Source organism: Suillus discolor (genome assembly GCF_016758755.1).
Source record: "Suillus discolor strain FC423 chromosome Unknown F5147scaffold_1, whole genome shotgun sequence".
Taxonomy (NCBI): Eukaryota; Fungi; Basidiomycota; class Agaricomycetes; order Boletales; family Suillaceae; genus Suillus; species Suillus discolor.
Window position 1 is genome coordinate 781,312 of NW_024541248.1, and position 19,498 is coordinate 800,809.

The 19,498-nt window shown below is 48.2% G+C and overlaps 11 protein-coding genes and 1 non-coding gene across 12 annotated transcripts; 6 read left to right on the top strand and 6 right to left on the bottom strand.

Annotated features, from left to right (window-relative positions):
* Positions 1–28: 28 nt before the first annotated feature.
* Positions 29–1,218, bottom strand: F5147DRAFT_5013 (HIT-like domain-containing protein). The gene is made up of 3 exons (XM_041429929.1): positions 617–1,218; positions 414–559; positions 29–356 (listed from the first exon to the last, which is right to left on the bottom strand). Exons 1-3 carry the CDS (start codon positions 720–722, stop codon positions 81–83), a joined length of 528 nt encoding a protein of 175 aa, XP_041300021.1. The 5' UTR covers positions 723–1,218; the 3' UTR covers positions 29–80.
* On the top strand, positions 878–3,908 carry F5147DRAFT_562389 (uncharacterized protein; the record flags this gene model as incomplete). Its single annotated transcript, XM_041430615.1, has 10 exons — positions 878–1,218; positions 1,265–1,741; positions 1,793–1,950; positions 1,999–2,115; positions 2,176–2,286; positions 2,321–2,652; positions 2,703–2,816; positions 2,864–3,040; positions 3,097–3,503; positions 3,554–3,908. 10 exons carry the CDS (start codon positions 878–880, stop codon positions 3,906–3,908), a joined length of 2,589 nt encoding a protein of 862 aa, XP_041300022.1.
* A 790-nt stretch (positions 3,909–4,698) lies between these two features.
* F5147DRAFT_662736 (malate synthase) lies at positions 4,699–6,854 on the top strand. Its single transcript, XM_041434813.1, has 6 exons — positions 4,699–5,107; positions 5,159–5,294; positions 5,348–5,677; positions 5,740–5,874; positions 5,923–6,127; positions 6,192–6,854. Exons 1-6 carry the CDS (start codon positions 4,762–4,764, stop codon positions 6,660–6,662), a joined length of 1,623 nt encoding a protein of 540 aa, XP_041300023.1. The 5' UTR covers positions 4,699–4,761; the 3' UTR covers positions 6,663–6,854.
* Positions 6,855–7,392: 538 nt separating this feature from the next.
* On the bottom strand, positions 7,393–8,729 carry F5147DRAFT_662740 (uncharacterized protein). The gene is made up of 2 exons (XM_041434814.1): positions 7,843–8,729; positions 7,393–7,793 (listed from the first exon to the last, which is right to left on the bottom strand). The coding sequence occupies exon 1, from the start codon at positions 8,608–8,610 to the stop codon at positions 7,882–7,884; it is 729 nt and encodes a 242-aa protein (XP_041300024.1). The 5' UTR covers positions 8,611–8,729; the 3' UTR covers positions 7,393–7,793; positions 7,843–7,881.
* Positions 8,730–8,796: 67 nt separating this feature from the next.
* F5147DRAFT_662744 (uncharacterized protein) lies at positions 8,797–9,861 on the top strand. The gene is made up of 4 exons (XM_041434815.1): positions 8,797–9,001; positions 9,058–9,137; positions 9,202–9,277; positions 9,337–9,861. The coding sequence occupies exons 1-4, from the start codon at positions 8,833–8,835 to the stop codon at positions 9,642–9,644; spliced, it is 633 nt and encodes a 210-aa protein (XP_041300025.1). The 5' UTR covers positions 8,797–8,832; the 3' UTR covers positions 9,645–9,861.
* A 4-nt stretch (positions 9,862–9,865) lies between these two features.
* F5147DRAFT_t4 lies at positions 9,866–9,969 on the bottom strand. The gene has a single exon. It is a non-coding gene; the product is annotated as a tRNA-Leu (tRNA).
* Positions 9,970–10,062: 93 nt separating this feature from the next.
* Positions 10,063–11,772, top strand: F5147DRAFT_5226 (PLC-like phosphodiesterase). Its single transcript, XM_041429938.1, has 8 exons — positions 10,063–10,324; positions 10,379–10,402; positions 10,454–10,542; positions 10,596–10,638; positions 10,691–10,723; positions 10,783–11,004; positions 11,056–11,318; positions 11,366–11,772. Exons 1-8 carry the CDS (start codon positions 10,111–10,113, stop codon positions 11,573–11,575), a joined length of 1,098 nt encoding a protein of 365 aa, XP_041300026.1. The 5' UTR covers positions 10,063–10,110; the 3' UTR covers positions 11,576–11,772.
* Positions 11,677–12,833, bottom strand: F5147DRAFT_766552 (u3 small nucleolar RNA-associated protein 11; the record flags this gene model as incomplete). The annotated part of the gene is made up of 4 exons (XM_041440785.1): positions 11,677–11,943; positions 11,995–12,191; positions 12,242–12,446; positions 12,477–12,833. 4 exons carry the CDS (start codon positions 12,831–12,833, stop codon positions 11,677–11,679), a joined length of 1,026 nt encoding a protein of 341 aa, XP_041300027.1.
* Positions 12,834–12,926: 93 nt separating this feature from the next.
* Positions 12,927–14,374, top strand: F5147DRAFT_600785 (uncharacterized protein). The gene is made up of 3 exons (XM_041432222.1): positions 12,927–13,394; positions 13,447–13,519; positions 13,573–14,374. The coding sequence occupies exons 1-3, from the start codon at positions 12,963–12,965 to the stop codon at positions 14,193–14,195; spliced, it is 1,128 nt and encodes a 375-aa protein (XP_041300028.1). The 5' UTR covers positions 12,927–12,962; the 3' UTR covers positions 14,196–14,374.
* Positions 14,356–16,373, bottom strand: F5147DRAFT_662753 (uncharacterized protein). Its single transcript, XM_041434816.1, has 9 exons — positions 16,256–16,373; positions 16,138–16,202; positions 16,043–16,084; positions 15,893–15,968; positions 15,801–15,843; positions 15,359–15,753; positions 15,129–15,302; positions 14,996–15,076; positions 14,356–14,944 (listed from the first exon to the last, which is right to left on the bottom strand). Exons 1-9 carry the CDS (start codon positions 16,304–16,306, stop codon positions 14,489–14,491), a joined length of 1,383 nt encoding a protein of 460 aa, XP_041300029.1. The 5' UTR covers positions 16,307–16,373; the 3' UTR covers positions 14,356–14,488.
* A 264-nt stretch (positions 16,374–16,637) lies between these two features.
* Positions 16,638–17,992, top strand: F5147DRAFT_624119 (uncharacterized protein). Its single transcript, XM_041432647.1, has 4 exons — positions 16,638–16,867; positions 16,920–17,321; positions 17,369–17,806; positions 17,856–17,992. The coding sequence occupies exons 1-4, from the start codon at positions 16,663–16,665 to the stop codon at positions 17,969–17,971; spliced, it is 1,161 nt and encodes a 386-aa protein (XP_041300030.1). The 5' UTR covers positions 16,638–16,662; the 3' UTR covers positions 17,972–17,992.
* A 123-nt stretch (positions 17,993–18,115) lies between these two features.
* On the bottom strand, positions 18,116–18,851 carry F5147DRAFT_562937 (EF-hand; the record flags this gene model as incomplete). The annotated part of the gene is made up of 3 exons (XM_041430647.1): positions 18,116–18,235; positions 18,256–18,587; positions 18,638–18,851. The coding sequence occupies 3 exons, from the start codon at positions 18,849–18,851 to the stop codon at positions 18,116–18,118; spliced, it is 666 nt and encodes a 221-aa protein (XP_041300031.1).
* Positions 18,852–19,498: the final 647 nt, after the last annotated feature.

Below are 19,498 nucleotides of genomic sequence, written 5' to 3' on the forward strand. Positions count from 1 at the left end.
TAGACGCTTAGATTTATCCTATGTATTTAAACCTTCCAAATTATAGCAGAATGGGCACGTAGCATTGCACTGCGTTGGCATCATGTAAAGAAACCTCTCAGCCATGTCGCCTCCTGCTCCATGTCTTCCAGCGTCCGCGGTAATCTGTCCTCATCTGCATCGACTTTGAGCTGGTGATGTTGCACGGTGGTGCTAGACACTTTGATATTCTGGAAGTCGCGGGGCAAGTCCGCTTCCGACTGCTGTAATGCAGGATATATGTCATCCATTCTCTGCGAAAAGTAGTCTCCGTGGTATTTCCGAGGCATGATATGGAAGTGGACGTGAGGTATAGACTGTCCTGCAGCCTTTCCGTCCTAGACCGTATATATAGGTGAATATCGAGTCCTATGTTCGTCAGCCAGTAATTATACCTGGCATGCCACAGTCAACGCGTCACCGCCGTACGCTCGCTCGACCACTCGACCGACATTTTGGACAGAAGCGATTAGGGACGTTAATTCTGCTGTAGTGAGATCCGTCAAGCGCGGCACAGGTCGATTGGGGATTACGAGCACGTCTAAAAGTCCGGCTTATGAGCCTGAGATTGAAATATGGTACGAAGGGCTAGGCTCACGTCCTGGCACGATTGGCTTGAGATTGACGATAGCATACGATAGCGCTGTCCTGTAAAACGCTTGTCTTGTAACTTCAATTGTGGAGAACAAGAGCGGAGGCGACATCTTTGAACCAAATGTCGTTTTAAGTTATTTAGCGGAAGGGTCAAAGTTACTCAATACGGTTGAGTAAACAAAGTCATCCAGTCTCGTGCATCATCGAGGTCATCGCTCAAGTCTACACTCGACATCAACTTCGCACTGGGCTCTCTGATAGCCAAATGTCGAGTCCGACAGATATATTTTTGCCACCGACGCTACCGTATCCTATAAAGATCACATCACTCGATGTCCAGCTAGGTGCTACTGTGCAGCGCGGGACCCGGCTATTGACGTACTCCTTCCTGTATTCATCTCCTGCAACAGTCTCGAAGCCAGAAACTCGGTTTGGCACATGGGACTGTTCAATTGAAGGAACTGTCGAATCCTGGAGGGTCAAGTCTGGCGACTGTATCTCCACCCAGAAGGCGAAACAGAGGCCTATCATATGCATCACGGAGCCATGCAAGCATGGAGTTCAGATTGGGGGACTATGCGGGTTGTGCGGGAAGGATATGACAGAGTGCGTGTATCACTAGGTCGCATGAACTCTATTGACGCATGTTCAGATTTGATTATACGGGATTCTCTGATGCGTCGCGCGCATCTATCCAAATGACGCATTCTGCCTTCGGTCCAACGGTTTCCTTGGAGGAAGCCCGGAGGTTAGAGAAGGAAACAGCAGACCACTTACTCAAGTCGAGGAAACTTTCTCTCATCGTCGATCTTGACCAAACCATAGTGCATGCGACGGTCGACCCGACTGTGGGTGAGTGGATCGCAGAAGGCGAGGCATGGGAGGCCAGACAAACCAAGAAGAGATCGACTACTCCAAACGACGAACCCTCTGATGACGACTCTGACGGGACAGCGTCCGATGCTGAAGACGAATGCAATCCAAACTGGGAAGCTTTGCAGGACGTACGAAAGTTTCGTCTGGGTCCAGAATCGTTTGGAATGGTCTCAGTTCCAAGAGGCGGGCACAAAGGAAAGGGAAAGCAGAAACTAATCGAGAATGAAGGATGCATGTATTACATCAAACCTCGGTGCGTAGGGCCTTTACTTCATCGTCAGAGTGGCTAGCTCATTTCTACAAGACCTGGAACCCAGGAATTCTTTCAGAATATATCGGCAAAGTATGAGATGCATGTATACACCATGGGTACTCGAGCCTATGCAGAAGAGGTTTGTGCTGCCATTGACCCTGATGGTAAAATATTTGGAGGAAGGATTCTCAGTAGAGATGAAAGCGGGAGTGAGTGACTTCATCTGATAGTGATCTTGCAGCTCAACATCATTCAAGGTCTCACGCAGAAAAGTCTACAACGTCTATTTCCCTGTGATACATCCATGGTAGTTATCATCGATGATCGTGCAGACGTTTGGGAGTGGAGTCCGAACCTTATCAAAGTCATTCCGTGTTCGTGCCGTTGTTGTCACATCGTGCCTTAAAACCCCCACACTGATTTTCTTTTTCAAGATGACTTTTTCGTTGGCATAGGAGACATTAATTCTGCCTTCCTGCCCAAAATCGAACCTCTCGCCCCCACAGTCCCATCTCCCTCTCTTGGCGAGTCTTTTTTTAGAAAGGGTCTTCATCAATTCGTGCTGACTGGAACAACTAGCCAAGCCGCCCTCACCTCCTGTTTCTGAATCCGAAACCCCGTCATTACCAACATCAACACCCGAAGAACATGAAAAAGCAGAGATGGAATCGAAGGCGATGCTAACGCGAAATTCCATGGCACTCGAAGCCCAAGTCGAAGAGCGTCCGTTAGCCAAGAAGCAAGAAGCTCTGCTGGAGTCTGACGATACCAGATCGACTGCACTACCTGGAGATTCATCATCCTATCATCCGAAGAGTGATACGAAGGCAGCAGCAAGCCCCAAGGCAGAGAAAGTTCCACGCAAGGCGTTATTGAAAAACGACGATACCGAGCTTCAACGGGTTGGCTATGTGTGTATCTTTCACATTGTAGAGTGTAGCATTAATTAAATTTATTACAGCTACTTGGGGAAGTCCATCGTCGCTTCTTTACCTCATATGACAACAGATCGCCAGAAGACCGAGGTAAGAAACGACGGCCCACCCTTACACGCTCTAAAGCCCATGACGTGACAGTAAGTGGTTTATATCTCTCATGTAACGTCAATCAATTGGGCCGCAGAAAATTATTCCGCAAATGCGCTTGGATACTCTGCAAGGGGTACATATATTATTTTCCAGTGTGATACCTCTTGATACAAAGCCCGAAACAACTGAGATCTGGAAAATAGCTCACATGTTTGGGGCACAATGCTACACTGAGCTATCCAGTCGAATTACCCACGTGGTTGCCGCCAAGGTCGCTCGCTCTCTATCTTTCATACGACTCTAGCTCATAGATCTTCTATCGTATAGCATGGCACAGTCAAGGTAGATGCCGCACGGAAGCGAGGGGGAATCAAGATTGTGTGGTTATCTTGGTTCACGGACTCGATAGCACTGTGGCGTCGACAAGATGAGACTCCATATTTATTGGATGACCCGTCAGCCGCAGCTCCCAATTCTAGTCCGATCCTCGACCCACACCAGATTTCTTCAGATCCGGAGCCCGATGCAGACGACTGGGACGTGGAGCCTGCCCCAGCAGGGAGCGCGTCCTTGGAGCTTCAGGACATCGATTGGAACGACATCAATGATGAAGTTGAAGCTGCTATGAACGAGAGCGACGATGAAGATGATGCCATGAGTGAAAGAAGTAGTGCGAGAAGTGTGTTATCTGATAACGATGATGCCATGCTTGATGAAACTCGAAGTCAACTAAGGTTCGAATCCCGCCCTTCAAATTGCCGGTTTAATTCCATCCTTCCTACAGTAGTCCAAATACTACTCCTCGACTGAAACGCAAAAGGCTACGAAGCGTCACACCTTCTGACAGTGGGACTAATGGGGTTGGTGACAAGCTGGGCGATGCTCTTCGTTCTCCCCTTGCCAAGCGCAAGAAACTAGCCGCAAGTCGAAGTGGAGCATCCAAACTGAAAGAGGCTGTCACTGCTGATGAATTGGTAGATACCGAGTCGCTCTCGGATCACAGCCGTAAACCATCACCGCTGCTATCTGAACCTCTCAAGAATTTTGAGGAAGGTGCTGAGGACGAAGATTATGCTGATGATGGAGACGATGAAGACGACGACTGGCTAGCTCACGAATTGGAAGTTGACTGGGGATAATTTCTATCCATTTTGTTCACTCAATTGTTTGTTTTCGCGTTTTAGTGTATTTCCCTGTAGCTTCTACGGAAGTAATATTGCATTGCATTGCATGCTACGATATCATACCAAGATCCTTGGTTCCCATCTCACCGCCGTCCCTTCGTTCCAGCGTATATCATTATGGTTCGAACCTAGATTTTAGTTATGATCACAGATTTATTAGATTTTCGGATAATCGGGCCAGCGCTTCTCGATCCAATCCCATCAGTACTAGTGTCTCCTTGGTGTCCATTGTGGCGTTGCACCTCGAAACAGCTCTCGCCCCTGTGCAGTACTGGTACGGGTCTCACAGAACCACCAGTAGACAAAACCCAAGGTGGTGATTGCGTATTCGTCGATAAGACCTGTGAACCAGCTTCTTCATGCGTTGATCTAGGCTTACGTACATGTGCCGGAAATATATGTACGCGACTCGGGTCACGTCTGGTTCTAGATGGACAGTAGTCTTCTCTGTGCTTGCATCAACTCACCTATGTATATGTTTGTCCAGAAACGCGACCTGCGAGAGTATGTCACATATGTGGTGCAAGGATCGACTACCGGGAGGGCGGCCAGGACAATTAAAATCGAAAAACGGAGACGTGGAACGGAGAATTTGGTGGGCGCAAAACGGTGACTCGAACAATGACGTATATTCCGAAATGCGGACATGCGATGGACACCCGAAAAACGACGGGTCAATATTGGGTCAAAAACACATGCTCGCGGAAACACTAGCGCGGTGTGTCGGAGTCCCGAGACCTAGTACTACTTAATACGCACGCCGCTGATCGTCTTACTCCTTACTTATCACTCCCTATTCATTCAAATCATGGTCGCAGGTGTTCAGATCCACACAAAGGTCGCACAGGACGCCCAGTCTGAAATCCTTACCGATGGTGCAGTTGCATTTCTTGCTGCACTTCATAGAACCTTCGAGTCTACAAGACAGAGCCTCCTAGCTGCGCGCGATGATGCACAGCGCAGGTTTGACTCAGGAGTACCTCTTGACTTTCCTCCTGAAACAGCACACATCCGTGCTGAACCTTCATGGCACTGCGCACCCCCTGGACCCGGTCTTGAAGACAGACGCGTTGAGATCACTGGTCCTACTGACCGGAAGATGGTCATCAATGCCCTAAACAGTGGTGCAAAGACCTTCATGGCAGACTTCGAAGGTACGCGGATCATTCACGGTGCCAATCATCGCGTTAATGTAATGTTTCCAGACTCTAGTGCTCCTACATTCGCAAACATGATTGTTGGTCAAGTCAATCTGCGGGATGCAATTAACCGACAGATCGACTTCTCATCCAGCGGCAAGCAATATAAGTTATCTGAGAATCCAGCTGTGCTTCTTGTCCGGTACGTTTGATATCTTTGATACTGGCTCATTCAGTTGTTTATATTTTGTGTAGACCTAGGGGCTGGCACTTGGACGAGACGCGTGTCACGGTCGACAACACCCCTATCTCGGGGTCTCTCTTCGACTTTGGGCTCTACTTCTACACCAATGCTCATGAGCTCATAAAACGTGGCTCGGGCCCCTTCTTCTATCTTCCAAAGATGGAGCACTATCTCGAGGCCCGTCTGTGGAATGACGTCTTCCTCTTTTCCCAGTCCTACATTGGAATACCTCACAACACAATCAGGGCAACCGTCCTCATTGAGACGCTTCCCGCAGCATTCCAGATGGAAGAAATTCTCTTTGAGCTGAGAAACCACTCTGCCGGACTCAATTGCGGAAGGTGAGGGAATATAGATGGTTTGTTGTGAATAGTCAATTTGCTCACTCACGTGGTATGGTCAGATGGGATTATATATTTAGTGCAATCAAGAAGCGCAGGGCCGATAGAAGTGCCGTATTACCAGACAGGAAGGATGTTACTATGACTGTGCCTTTCATGGATGCGTATGTGCGTCTTTTGATCCAAACTTGTCACAGGTAAGGCTATTTTCTGCGCGTTATCATAGTGCTTACACGTGTTTTTAGGAGGAAGGTTGCTGCCATGGGCGGCATGTCTGCGCAAATTCCCATCAAAGATGACCCCAAAGCCAACGAGGTGGCAATGGAGAAGGTCCGAGCAGACAAGCTTCGCGAGGTCACGGCTGGCCATGATGGAACATGGATTGCGCACCCCTTGATCAACCAGATCGCTCGCAAGGTGTTTGACGAAAATATGCTGGGTCCTAATCAGGTTCGCATCTGCGACATTTTTATTTCTGTCATAATTCATAATGCTGATCATCCATACGTTGTAGTATCACGTCCGACGTGAGGATGTGAAAGTCGCTGCAGCGGACTTGCTGAGCTCCAATGTTGCCGGAAAAATTACCGAGGACGGCATTCGCTCCAATGTCTCTGTGGCTCTCGCCTACTGCGGAGCTTGGATCGGTGGCAATGGCTGCATCCCTGTCAGCTACTTGATGGAGGATGCCGCTACTGCTGAGATCGCACGGGTGCAACTCTGGCAGTGGGTGAAGTACAGCTCACGTATTGACACTGGCGAGCAGATTACCGCACCGTATGTCGACCGCATCATCGCAGAGCAAGCACCCGGCGTCCAGAAGATCGCCCCAAGTGTCAAGGATGATCACTTGAAAATTGCTACGAAGTATCTCATGGATCAAGTCAGGCAACAATGGCCAAGCGAGTTTTTGACGAGTGACTTGATGCCATACTTGACGATGGCTGATGGTGTCGAGGACAAGTGGCATAGGAGTGTTTTGTAAGAGTTCTCAATACGTGACTGTTTGTTCTATTGGTTTTGTCAATGCCTTTGTAGGTCTATGCGCTCAGAAGCCTGAAATATCTTTCCCGGTGTATTTGTAGTATCATACGGACTTGTTAATGGGCTAACAAATGTTGTATGTTAAACCCAATATTTGCGTACGAGAAATACGACACATGCAATTTTTGAGACAGCCCTTGGAGCTTGAGATGTACTGTTGCTACTGTGCGAACGCCGTGATGGAGTAAACCTGGTTGAGAGGAGCACCGCCGCCGACAGATTACAAAAATACGGAGCCACATGTGAGTAGGACGCAGTGCCCTCGTGACCGGCCTTGAGCCTAATAAATTCTTCATCCTGTATCCTCGCCCTCAACCTTTGCGGATCCAGGAACCGAACCTATTTGGTTCCTCCGGCTCTCCGAGATGCACGCTTGTGTAGACAGCGGCGTCCCTCACGGCGTCCTTCTTTCTACTCTTGGCTGCCCTATATATGGAGGCTCACACTTAGTAGATGCACGATGCATACATTCCGAGTCAGCGTTGAAGATTACGCGATACCGCATGATACGTACCCGCCTAAATACACAGCCCGGCATGGCGAATAGTTGTTGAGAGTTCTGTCCGTGATGTCGCCCTTCAATATTCAACCGCTGGGGCCAAACAATATTAGTCGGTCAGACAATATCCCGAAGAAAATGTTGTCCCGCTTCAGAAAATTGACGCACCACTTGTAGACACTAGCTGGCATCAAGGCGGATCTTGGCACACACGCGCTTTGACGCCGCTGGTATTGTACTCTGAAACCACGGGCTTTTGTAAGACAAGTTTGTGTTTGATTTATGTCGACCTGCAGGTGGGAAGCGGACAACACAGTAGCCAGACAGAATATCGCAATTCAATATGCGGTCCCTAAATAAAAAAGAAACTGTGTGTATTTATGTGGCAGTACGTCGAAAGGCATGATAAGAATTATGGAAAGGTACAATACAATTCACGTCGAGAAATTCGACCAATATACAATATAAACAGCTGCAGCCTCGAGCAAAAAAATGGGAATTTGTGGACATGCTTCCGCCAGGGTTCTGTAACCCTGAACTGGCAGTGAATAAGGGGAATGCATTTTCTATATTCTAGAAGACTGATGAGCTCCGGGCGCATAAAGACCGAACTACTCACTACGGTTTCGGAAAGTTGTCTTAATAAAGTGCATACCCGTTACTACGGAGACGGGTAGACAATGCCTGCGGCTGCTTCAAGACGAAGTACTTCATCCATCAAAGCATCCCTCCCTTCCTCGAGCCACCGGCAATACTCAACTGTTCGAAAGAGGACCCCGCTCTTGCCTTTGCTGTGGCCCTTCCCCCTGCTACCGCTGCCCTTTGGTCTACCCCTAGTAGGCATATCAATAGCCTGTGCACCAGCTGGGGCGAGAAGGGATATCAACTGGGCGTATCCCTCACGAATGGCGTTACGACGCTTTTGCTCTGACATGATATGATTGAGTCTTTTCTGAGGGGTTGATAGAAGGACTTTGGCTCTCCCCGTCTGACACGGGGCTGCAGAAGCTCTCTTGCGCTTCGTGCCTGTGGAATCTTGTTTCGAGGGAGAAGACGAAGTTGCGGATGATGAAGATGAAGGTCTGGCGTTCGAAGTATCTGATGGCATCTCAGATCGCTCTGGGAGTATCGGCGACATAATTTCTCCCGAATTATCTAGATCACGCGCGCTTTGCTGCACAGGATAGGGCGCAGTGAGAGCGGGATCTGATTCGAAATCCCAATTAAAGTTGTCCAGGAATCCTAGCAGATCAGTTGTTTCGGACGGAGAGAAGAGGTCTGCGGATGATGGGATGGGAAGTAGAGGAGGGGATAGACTTGCGAGAGCAGGATCAAATACATACTCGAAATCGGAGAAGGGAGGTGGCTGAGACGGAGATTGGGATGACATGGTGGTGCAGGCAAGAACTGTTACCGACCCGGAATGAATCGATTACCGGTACGGTAATTACGGCACAGAACCATGCCTTGGCCGGTGTGGCGGAAGCTACCGGATGTACAAATACGCATAAATGGAGATAAATATCAATTAAATAGGTATATCCGCTCCGATGAATTACTTATATTCCCGCTTTACCGAACAGCGTCGGAACCTCACCGCTCCGCAACACCCATGTCGGCTCTTAGTGAGGCATCTACACCGGCGCATGACGCGGCGTCGGCCATGGACGCACAACAACTACATCAACTTCATCAACATGCTGCCGACGCTCAACAGCAGCAACAGCAACATACCTCCAATGGCCCATCGCCAGTCAACGATTCAACAGCAACTCGTAAAGGTGAGCTTTTGCACCATAATCGTCAACGATGACACATATGTATATATAATGTCTAGCAAAAGCCCCTTCAGTAAGGCGAGCATGTACTGCATGTCATACCGGTAAAACTCGTTGTAGCGAGGTATTACCGTGCCAGGTTGGTACAGATCTCGAACAAACATATTCGTTCTCCAATAAATTGACCGCGTACCTCCCATTAGAGCTGCTTAAAACGAGGTATCGGTGCAACATGCGCATATCCAGATCCTGAAAGCGACCAAAATCAGTCGCATCAAAGTAATTATTTGACTTCGCTGAAACGTAGTCTACTTATTCACGATCTTGTAATCTCTCAGCTCCTGGTGTGTCTACATTTGCTCAGGCACCCCTGGGATTTGTCCATGGAGCACCTACTCTCAGCCAGCATCAATATTATGATTACAACGGTGCATTTACTGGCGCATCTTCATCTACCTTTCGGCCCAACAAACGGCCCCGTAATCTCACAGAGGAAGAGGCAGCCGCCATCACTAGGAATTTTAGTCGTGGAGACTTTTTTGTTGGCTCAAGCGCTCCTGTGCGTATTGATCCCCGTCTACCAGTCAGGCTTACCCTAGGCGAGGGGGACCATGTGCATTTCAGTATCACAGAAACTTTGACGTGATTGAGCTATCTATTACTGGAAAATTAATCGGCTACTTCTTGCGTTCGTTTCCGAATCGCACTGTGTATCATTACGATCGTCACCACCACCTTCTGAGGATTACTTTCGCGGTACCTCTCGCAAATCTCATGTACATAATATAATAAATATTGTCGAAGAGGGCAGCGGGTATTATATTTATCGCACTTAAAAAAATTCATGGCGAAGCGCAGCAAAAGTATTGATGAGAGTGGGATTCGAACCCACGCCCCGGAGGACCAGATAACTTGCTCATCTAATGAGCTGATCCTTAGTCTGGCGCCTTAGACCGCTCGGCCATCTCACCATGTGTCATTATCCAATCTTACTTTGTTTTACTTCACACGGCGGCGCCGCAGTGGCGTGGTTTCTATAGGCTATGCAACCTGAAACTAGTCCCCTTCTGTAATTTTTGTTGTCTCACTCACTTGCTTCGAACGTATTGATCATGCCATCGTTTTCTTTCACCAGGGCGCAGGTCGCTCTGTCCACTTTTGCAATGATATCACTCGTTTCTAACTTGGTTTATGCTTCGCCCACCGAATCGCCGCCGCTTCGCCGTGCCACGATTTGCAATGGAAGTCCTGATCTGTGTAGCCGTGGTTTCGGAAACGTCACCTTTGTCGGTGCCCATGATTCTTATGCTGTTGGTACCAACAATAGTGAGTTTCAATGTCCTTGTACACGCAGATACTTACTCGATTATTCTCCTGAAGTTTTCGCAACCCAGGACTACAACAGTGAGCACAAACTTCTTTCAAAATTTATTTATATAAAATAACTCCTGTCAGTCACACAACAGCTGAATGACGGGATTCGAATGCTGCAAATGCAGGCTCATAACTCGAGTGGAGTCATTCATCTTTGCCACACGAGCTGTGTATGTAACGTACTTGTTGTGCCAATTGACATGCCGTACTCATTGTATTGTAGTCGCTCTTGGATGGCGGAACCCTTCAGGCTTACCTCACAACTGGTGAGAATCCAAATTTACCTTCAGGTTGCTTTCCTCATATCTTGGCATATAGTCAAAGCCTGGCTAGACGCCAATCCAAATGAAGGTCAGTACTCTTCATGATAGAAGGCAGAACTCCGGAATTTCTCAAGTTATCTTTTCCAGTACTTTCATTGCTCATTGTCAACTCTGATACTCTTCCACCGAGTAGTTACGACACTGTCTTCAAAGCGGTCGGGCTTGACACAATGTCTTACTCGCCGCCCTCCTCTTCGCTACTTGAAAGTAATTGGCCGACCCTTGGCAGCCTCATCGATTCGGGAACGCGATTGATAACTTTCATGGACTCCAACGCCAACTTCAACTCCGTTCCTTACATCATTGACGGTGTGTTACACAGTTGAGCCCGCGGAGACCGCTTAATACTCTTACCCCCAGAATTTACCAACATCTGGGAAACTGCGTATGACGTCACCACGTCATTTGATTGCAATGTGAACCGGTCAAACGCCAATACCCCCACTGCTACATCTATGTACCTTATTAATCACTTCTTGGACACATTGGTCCTTGGCCAACCTGCTCCGGACCCAAGTCAAGCTAATCAAACCAATGCTGTCACCGGTTCAAATTCCTTGGGTGAGCAGTTCAGTCTCTGCACTGGCCAACAGGGCAGAAACCCAAACTTCATGCTTGTTGACGTACGTACATTCAACTATTTCATGGATTTCTTTCTGATGGTTCCAAGTTCTATGAGTACGGTGGTGGATCTGTGTTCGAAGTCGCTGCCACCGCTAACGGCGTTACTTATTCACCTGCCACGCCCATTGCGACTCCGGGAGGAACAGGTTCAACCTCACCGAGTGCGACATCATCCTCGTTGAACTTAAGCTTCAGTCGGTGGAGCTCAGTTTGGGTGGTTATAGGCAGCATAGCGTTCGGCGCCTTCTACATTTAGCAATCTATCATTTGATCCGGATCTGGGACTGAACTCGTATAATATACACTCGCACTATTCTCGTCGAACTACACAATGGATTGTCATGGACTTCGATAATACTATCGCTTTCTTTCTATACGCCACTTGTATACACGAGGTTTGTAATTCTTCTCATCCACTTTGCTTGCCTTAGAAGCTGCCGCGTCGTCCATTTCGTCCTCATCTTGATCGTTCTCAGCCCCTACTTCTTCGACGCCACGCAACTTTCGCCGACTTCCCTTACCCGCCAAAAGTCTTTGCATCTCTAGTTCACGTTGTGTATACCGCAATTGAGTATCACGTTTTAGTCGCGCAGCGAGTTCTTTTAGGAGTCGCTTCCGGTTTTGCTGAGTGAAAATTCTCAGGAAGCGGATGACAACAAGAAAATATGGGCATACCACATTAAGTTGCCGTGTTTCTTCAGCATCCTCGACAATCTCCGTTGATACACCGGCTGAGCATTTGTTTTTCCGTCTCCGTCGAGACGATGCACTTTCCACGGTCTTCCAGCCGAGATCGACTTCAGTCCGTTCGACATCCGCTTCAATCGTAGTTTTGGCCTTGTTTGAAGATTGCCGCTGAGATAATTGTTTTGCTGCAGTGTATACGTTATTATGTCATAAACGATACGGCGTCACAAGATACACTCGCCTTCCACCTCATTCTCAGCAAAGATAATGTGACGTGGGGGTGGACGCCGTTTTGTTCCTGGGGGTATGATACCTGCTTCTCGAAGTGTTTCCAGGTCAGTTTCGTCCAACGCATCCTCGCCATCATCCTCTATGTTATCATCCTGCGGGGCAATGAGGTTAGCCAAGGCAGTAAGTTGGCTCTTGATCCTCTCGATTTTCTGTCAAGGAATAAGTCGAATAATCGATACAAGCACGCATAAAATGTATGCCTTGATTCCGTTGGCTCTCATTGTCCGAACATAACCCTCATCTTGTGTCTTGAGGAGCTTAACCATATCCATAGGCATAGAAACATTTCCTCTATCCTTGACATGCACCCCCTGCACCGTCCTCTCCTTATTCATCCCAAAGTAGAACTCATCCTTATTCCTATCCGCTGCCTTCTGCCTAAGGCGCGTTATACGATCCTGCTTGGAGTGATAATCCCGTGCACGTTGGACATAATCCTTGTGCTTTTCTAAAATTCCAAATTTTGCGCGATGAGAGAGCTGCGAGCGCTCTTTATGATTTCGCCTATGCAACGAATTTCTGAGGGAGGAGGTCATAATGTTGAAAAAAGGAAAGCGTGTGACAAAAATGTTACGTGACATTGTATAAAGTTGTCACACGCGGGACCAGTTTTCCACCTTTTTGCTTTCATCCCAACCATTTTTTGTTCGGAATCCTTGTCAAAAATGAGTTTCCAGCATTTCAGGCTCGGGCAACTGGCTCTGTCCCAGCCTTTGCCTCCACATTTGCAACAGAATCAGCAGCAAACTTATTCACAAAATCCCCCATCATCCACATCGACGCCCGCAGCGCCTTCTAGCCTTGCTATACCTGCGCCCCCAAAGTCGACAACTGCAAGGTCACCTTACGGTTGTGGCGATAGTGACGATGGATACACTCTTATATTCCCAAATCTCGCTGCATTTCAGGAATGGAGGGCTCATGAGGAAGAAACACAGATGGTTGAATTCGTGAAGGGCGACACTCATGGCAGCAAGGCAGTTCCTCCCCGTTTCAAGGACCATACTAAACTAGTTTGTGCCCGGCATTCAAGGAGTGGTCGTAAGAAGTATGTAAAGAAACATCCAGAGCGCGTTCGCAAGGTACCCAGTAGGAAGGTTCGTATCAGTAGTACGATCTACAGTACGGCCTGTTCACGCATTCCCTCAGCTTGATGGGCAGGGGTGTCTGGCGTCCATCAGCTACAAGACTTATTATGACACTGATGAAGTTCGAGTTTGTTGTGAGTTTTCATGCAAGTGTCGGGGGTATCGCCTTGTCTGAACGATCTCATAGACATTGCTGAGCATTCACATCCAATCGGGCTGGCAAACCTGCCATTTACCCGTCGCGGCAGGCGGCAAACAGTTCTAGCCGAGAAGGAAGAGTCGAAGCGCGCCCTACAAGCAGCTTCTACGGCCCCCGCTGCCACGCAGCAGGAGAGCTCATCTACTTCATCTCAAACACAGGTCCAAAACTATCCTTCAAACCCTCCACTCGCCCATCTGCCCCATCCGTTCTCTGCTTTCCCTGGACCTCCGGCAATCGGCTATCCTCACATCGGTCCTCCTCAGGGTTCACCATCTCAGCAAGAATTGTGGGACCGCATGAGCATTCTATTTAACTCCATTCGTGAACATGCTCGAGCATTTGATTACCCCGGGCCTACTGTTGTCGCTCTTGAAAGCGTTCTCATCCGATTATATTTGGAAAGCCCGATGGGCGTTGTAGGGGGCCCAGGCTTTGGAGTCCTTGGCCCGAGTATGCACGGAGGCGCGATGGCCCCTCATCAGCATCAGCAGCCCCAGCAGTCCCATCAAGATGTTCGTCAACACCAACAACAAATGAACGGCGCATCTCCTCAAAACGGTGAACAAGTAGTGAACAATGAAATGGATAGCGGTATAGAAAGTGGTTGACAACCCAGATTTTGGTTTATTCGTCGCCATCATTTTGGAGAAGCTTCATCCTTGCAAGCTGTACTGTAAGATAGGTTGATGTCTAGTGGATTTTGCATGCGTTTGTTCCTCGGGACTTCAGCAGGAGTACCGCACAATGTACCAAACACTTCTTCTAATGCAGTATAATTCATCCTAGTATCATCATATAATTCCAGCAAGAACCTGTTATTACAAGAGATGACGAAAGATTGACTACATGTGCATAAAATATATTGCCGATCCCACGGCATCCCTCCGGGTATACTTCGATATCAATCCGCAAACGGATCGGCGAATGGATCCTCGTCATCCACAATTCTTTCTGAGGGTCGCAAGCTTGAAGACGCTGCAGGTTGGTGTGCGACGTTTCTAGGTTGCTCCTCTCCCTCGCTCTCGTAGTCACTGAAATCAGAGAGACTTCCCCTACCCTGATCCCACTCCGAATCCGGTGAAATGTTACGATGTGCGGTTGGTCTCATGGGTGGGGGCAATTTCCCCTCTTCATTACCCAGAGAACCAAACGATAGATCTCGAAGATCTTCGTGGATATGATTCCTGCTTCTTTCTTGCTCCTCATAATCGTGTAGTTGCTGTTTGTATTGTTCTACAGCTGCTCGTTGCTGAACCGACAGCTCGCCTGTACTATTTGGGCTGAGGTGTGTCGTCGCCATTGCGGCTTGTATATTCGCTGTAGGATCTGACGCCGTCGTCTGATCAGTAGCTGAAAGCTGAACGCAGATCACTGAACAGCAAATTTATGCTAGAAAGCGGCCACCTACGTTGACATACATTTGCAGGGCGGTGATAATGTGCTCGTTCGTCTCGATTAACGCTCCGATTATTTCCTCGTTCTCCACGAGCTGGTTTAAGTCATGAGCAACTAAATCAACACCAAAAGAAAGAAATGCAGACTTGGATATAGCGCACTATTGGCTTACGGATAGCACGTGCCTTTCCGAGACACTCCTGCACACGTTCATTCGAGACCACGCTTTCTTTCTCGCTATTCACCAGCTTTATGGCATTCACCAGATTACTGGACGCTTGACTTGCGTTAGCGATGGTTGTCAGTATTTGCGGCTTCTCCTGTTATCATGTTAGTTTGGTGGCAGATCACGAGCCTGACAATGGGGGTCACGCACAGCTTCAAAGTCGAAGGGGGGTCGACGGGATCGGACCTTCTTCTTCCTTGCGTCTTCCTCAGCTTTACGTGCCCGTTTCTTCGCTTCTTGCTTCTCCAGCTTGGCTTGTTGCTTCGCCAGCTCCTTTTCGTCCCTCTCTTTCATTTTCCTTTCGTAGTCAGATGATGGCCCGTGACTAAGTGGATCTGCATTATTTGAGTATCCTTGGCTGCGACGATCTGCAGGACGACATTGTCTGAAGAGACCTGCAACAACGGACATCGATGGATCATCCTTGAACTGGGAGTGCCATGATGCAAGAACGACCATGAGCTTCTTCTTAACTTTCTGATCCGTCGTTGGATCAGTTGAGAGTTGCTTTATGGCATCGACCAGCTGGCCGTCGGCAAACGTGGCTGTTGCCATAAGCCAAAGTCAGTCGTATATTTGCATGTAAACTCACTTTGAAATTTCTGGGGACCATTGTCGACAAGTGCGTTCAGTATCTAGTCCTATCAGTCAATCTGCTTCCACCGATAAGAGATTTAAACATACGACAAGTGCACGGTACTGATGGTGTGCGTCTCCATGTTTGAGCTTCTTTCGTATTGCTCTGGATGCTTCGGGAGTTCTAGTGTAAGGGGTGGACGCCCAACGCATCAATGGTTACCATTAAACAATGTTAGGTCCGGATTTCAAGCGCACCCTGTTGGTTGTAGCGCAATTGATTCTACTAGTTCCGGGATTCTTAAAAACGTTGAATGAGCTTCGCATCCATTTCAAGATACTATTGTCCCTACCCATCATACGCCTCATCATTATATGAAGGTGAGGTGAGAATGTCTACCCAATCGGTAATAGATGACTGCAGCGGATCGTAATTGTCTGAGCAAGTAAGAGCGATATCCTGAAACTTACATGAGGTTTCTCGCGGTTGAGTGCAGAAACTGCAAACTTGAGAGCAGACATGAAGAGCTGCTTAAGCTTGTAACTTGCAGCCGCCAAGTTAAGGAAAAGCGCCTAAATAGCCGGTCTTACCCAGGGGTGCGTGACTCATCACGACCTTGTCACAGATATACATATTATTTCTCGGTGCGCAGTGCCAGTGCGCTGTCGCGGAATAGGATGAAACAGGAGTCGATAGGCTTTATAGCGGACCGTCTCCGAGCAGTACTTGCCATCAATGGGGATAAGATCAACAAAGCACGGTCAGGGCGACCCCATACAGCGACTATGACGTCAACGGGGCTGTCCCAATGTAATCCTCATCGTTTCGTTCACACCATCATAACATGACTTGAAGCAGTGCTACACAGGCCCCTAGTATGAGCTCCAGTGGAAGTCCTTCTCGTCCCCGAAGACAAAGGCGAATAATGAAAACCGAAAATGAGGACAACTCTGCACACGTGAAGATCGAACAGGAGGTCGGTGAGAAGCGCGAAGCTCTTAAGGCTGAAACAGGAGAAGAGACGGAGGCGAAGAGGCCGAAGACAGAAGAAGCTGATACGAATGAATACCCATTCACTCCAGGTTAGTGTATTCTTCCGAGTGCTTCATCATCGTCGAACCTATTTTTTTTCAGGGGTAATCGAGCGTGGTCATATATACTTCTTCTACCGCCCAAAAGTCCAATGTGAAGAAGTTCATTCTATGGACGATGTCGGCAAGTTCCATGTGCTCCTTGTCCCTAGTTCATCCGAGTCCTTAAGCGTGCAAGGCGAAATTGAGCAGAGTAAAGATGTCTCCGGTGCAGATGCGGAGCAGATGAACCTTGTGGCGCAAGGCGCAGACGCTGCACCTCCACCTGAATCAACGTCAAAGGATAAAAAACATTTCCGCTTGATCATCATCGGGAAAAAAAAACTCCCTGATCCTGAACGCGAAAGGCACGTGCCAATTTGGGCGACAGTAATATTTCTCGGCGACAATTTACATGACCTGGAGAAGAAGTTGGGGGAAAAGACTTATGAGACAAAAACCCGGGGTATGATTTTACCCCTAGTGACAATTCCATTTTGAAACCGTCGTTAGGTACACGTCACACACCACCCGTTCGCCTCGCAGGCCGTGGTGTGTATGCAATTGTCAACTCTCAAGGGAATGTCCTATCAAGAAATGCCACTCATCTCGGATACCACCTTTCACACCCGACCGAGTTGGGAGATGTCCAGAAAGCACTTAGGATTCATATCGCATCCTCTTTCGTAATCCAAATCAAAAATCCCAATGCAGAACCTCAGGCTGGTCAACCTGTAGGATTGCCCAAGAATCGACGTGCAATTTATTCAGAAGGCATCATGAAGCACGTATTTGGAAGAGGTGAAAAAGGACGTTCGTCGATTGGACTCCGATTCACCAATTGTAACTGTATTGAACTTCTGGAGCACGAAGGTGCCGAATTACTTCTCATTCCCGCCCGTACGGGAACGGAAGGAAATGATCAGAGCCTCGGAAATGGGCGGGGAGAAGGTGACGTCTGGTCCTATCATCCCGAAGCTAAATATTTACTGGAGTTTAGCTTTGGAAGAAGTCAGCCGCTACGAATCGGAGGAACGAGTCGAACAAATTTTTAAGGAACTGGCCTTTAATAAGGACCGCTTCCCAGCAGAGCCTCTCAAAGGGGAGTGGGCATAACACGGTTAATACGAAAGGCTACGTGGCCTTCAACTTCATATCACGAGTTGTCTTGCGGACCTGTGAGGAATGCAATTGCGGTAATGATACTATGCTAGTCAATGGGTAAAGTACAAATGTTCGCACAAGTTTTCTCGTGTCATGTCATGTCATGTCAGGTCCTGCTTCATCACCATCATCATTCACTCGTATCACTTTAATCCATTCGCGGTAATTGAAATTTCCTTGACGATCAGTGAATGAACTCTTAAGGAACTTGTCAATCTGTGCACAAAATCAGCCACTCGGACGGTGAGAACAGGTGCAAAGTTCAAACGAACTTCCTGCTGATCCATTCTTTCTCCTACTTCTCCCATCCATTTCTGCATCTCATCAGATTTAACCGTACCCGTGTCGCCCTCGTCGAAACATTCAAAAGCCTCCCTCAACTCAGCTTCTGGATCGAACTCGAAAAGTCGTTCGCTCATCATGGTGAGGAACATGGTGAAATTGATACCTCTGTCTGATGAAACTGACGAGTCGCGCGAAGGAGTCGCAGGAGGCGACTTGCTGTGCCCAGGGCCACCGGGGCGCGCGCTGAGCAGGCCATCTAGCGTACTCTTCGATGGTGAAATACCTGAAACCTGAATGAGCGCTCGACTCATCAATCAACGAGTGCAACCTCACCAAGGCTTGAGAATATCTCTCGCAGATCAGATTCCGTTACCCAGCCATCCTTGTCGTGGTCGATAAGTTGAAATGCCTCCTTGAACAGCTGAATCTGTGGTGCCTGAAACAAGGAGAAAACACCGGATGGCTCGCGTCTTGCTCTTGACTTCTGCGAGTTGGATGGTTTAGAAGGGGTTGCGTTCGGTGAAAGATAGTCTGGGTATCGTGACATGGTGTTTGAGTAAACTATATTCAAAAGCAACTTAATGGACCAGTTTGCACGTGACAACGCGTTATGTCGTTACCGTTTTTGCATCACACATAATGAACTGAATCCAGCCGCATACGCTGGACTTTGAGTCCAACGTAAAACGGTGATATCCATCCAACTTGTGATTCGCTTGCGGCCCAGTGAGGGAGAGATTGAAACGAGACATATGATCATATCCCCATGTCCACATTGTGTGCTCCCTCATATTTGCCGAATATCTAACCCACCGCCATTTCTGTGATGATCAAACCTTCCGTCCAACTTGACTTGAACAATCTCTTGGTGCTCACCAATTTAGCACCTCGCATGACTGTACGAACGACACCAACACACCACCCCTAGAGACCCGATCAGTGAGCTGTCTTGCGTGGGTTAAGACCTCTTTATTGTTAGCCCGTGATCATAGCGGCGCAGTGATGGTGTGAACAGTCTACTATTAGGTATGTTGCTTCAAATGACTTTTGACAAGTGCTGACTCGGATTTCCTCTCGGCGGGCTTTCGCTTACAGTGACAGTATCCGACTCGGGGGTTCTCGGGTACGGACCCGTCGTCGTGAGCAGCCGCTTGGTATGCATATAGCCATCTGTCTTCGTTCCGTCAACTTTAA

Bases quoted from the DNA above. Each gene is read 5' to 3' on its own strand.
- F5147DRAFT_600785 (XM_041432222.1), top strand. From the start codon at position 12,963: ATGAGTTTCCAGCATTTCAGGCTCGGGCAACTGGCTCTGTCCCAGCCT. The intron at 13,395-13,446 runs GTTCGTATCAGT...GCATTCCCTCAG, and splicing joins GCAAGGTACCCAGTAGGAAG to CTTGATGGGCAGGGGTGTCT. The intron at 13,520-13,572 runs GTGAGTTTTCAT...ACGATCTCATAG, and splicing joins TGATGAAGTTCGAGTTTGTT to ACATTGCTGAGCATTCACAT.
- F5147DRAFT_662736 (XM_041434813.1), top strand. From the start codon at position 4,762: ATGGTCGCAGGTGTTCAGATCCACACAAAGGTCGCACAGGACGCCCAG. The intron at 5,295-5,347 runs GTACGTTTGATA...TATTTTGTGTAG, and splicing joins CCAGCTGTGCTTCTTGTCCG to ACCTAGGGGCTGGCACTTGG. The intron at 5,678-5,739 runs GTGAGGGAATAT...TGGTATGGTCAG, and splicing joins GCCGGACTCAATTGCGGAAG to ATGGGATTATATATTTAGTG.
- F5147DRAFT_662740 (XM_041434814.1), bottom strand. From the start codon at position 8,610: ATGTCATCCCAATCTCCGTCTCAGCCACCTCCCTTCTCCGATTTCGAG.
- F5147DRAFT_662744 (XM_041434815.1), top strand. From the start codon at position 8,833: ATGTCGGCTCTTAGTGAGGCATCTACACCGGCGCATGACGCGGCGTCG. The intron at 9,138-9,201 runs GTTGGTACAGAT...ACCTCCCATTAG, and splicing joins GCGAGGTATTACCGTGCCAG to AGCTGCTTAAAACGAGGTAT. The intron at 9,278-9,336 runs GTAATTATTTGA...GTAATCTCTCAG, and splicing joins CCAAAATCAGTCGCATCAAA to CTCCTGGTGTGTCTACATTT.
- F5147DRAFT_5013 (XM_041429929.1), bottom strand. From the start codon at position 722: ATGTCGCCTCCGCTCTTGTTCTCCACAATTGAAGTTACAAGACAAGCG. The intron at 560-616 runs GTGAGCCTAGCC...CCGGACTTTTAG, and splicing joins CAAGCCAATCGTGCCAGGAC to ACGTGCTCGTAATCCCCAAT. The intron at 357-413 runs GTATAATTACTG...TATACGGTCTAG, and splicing joins CGTTGACTGTGGCATGCCAG to GACGGAAAGGCTGCAGGACA.
- F5147DRAFT_624119 (XM_041432647.1), top strand. From the start codon at position 16,663: ATGAGCTCCAGTGGAAGTCCTTCTCGTCCCCGAAGACAAAGGCGAATA. The intron at 16,868-16,919 runs GTTAGTGTATTC...ATTTTTTTTCAG, and splicing joins TGAATACCCATTCACTCCAG to GGGTAATCGAGCGTGGTCAT. The intron at 17,807-17,855 runs GTGACGTCTGGT...ACTGGAGTTTAG, and splicing joins CGGAAATGGGCGGGGAGAAG to CTTTGGAAGAAGTCAGCCGC.
- F5147DRAFT_5226 (XM_041429938.1), top strand. From the start codon at position 10,111: ATGCCATCGTTTTCTTTCACCAGGGCGCAGGTCGCTCTGTCCACTTTT. The intron at 10,325-10,378 runs GTGAGTTTCAAT...ATTCTCCTGAAG, and splicing joins TGCTGTTGGTACCAACAATA to TTTTCGCAACCCAGGACTAC. The intron at 10,639-10,690 runs GTGAGAATCCAA...CTTGGCATATAG, and splicing joins TCAGGCTTACCTCACAACTG to TCAAAGCCTGGCTAGACGCC.
- F5147DRAFT_662753 (XM_041434816.1), bottom strand. From the start codon at position 16,306: ATGTCTGCTCTCAAGTTTGCAGTTTCTGCACTCAACCGCGAGAAACCT. The intron at 15,844-15,892 runs GTATGTTTAAAT...TGATAGGACTAG, and splicing joins ATCAGTACCGTGCACTTGTC to ATACTGAACGCACTTGTCGA. The intron at 14,945-14,995 runs GTAGGTGGCCGC...ATCTGCGTTCAG, and splicing joins CCCTGCAAATGTATGTCAAC to CTTTCAGCTACTGATCAGAC.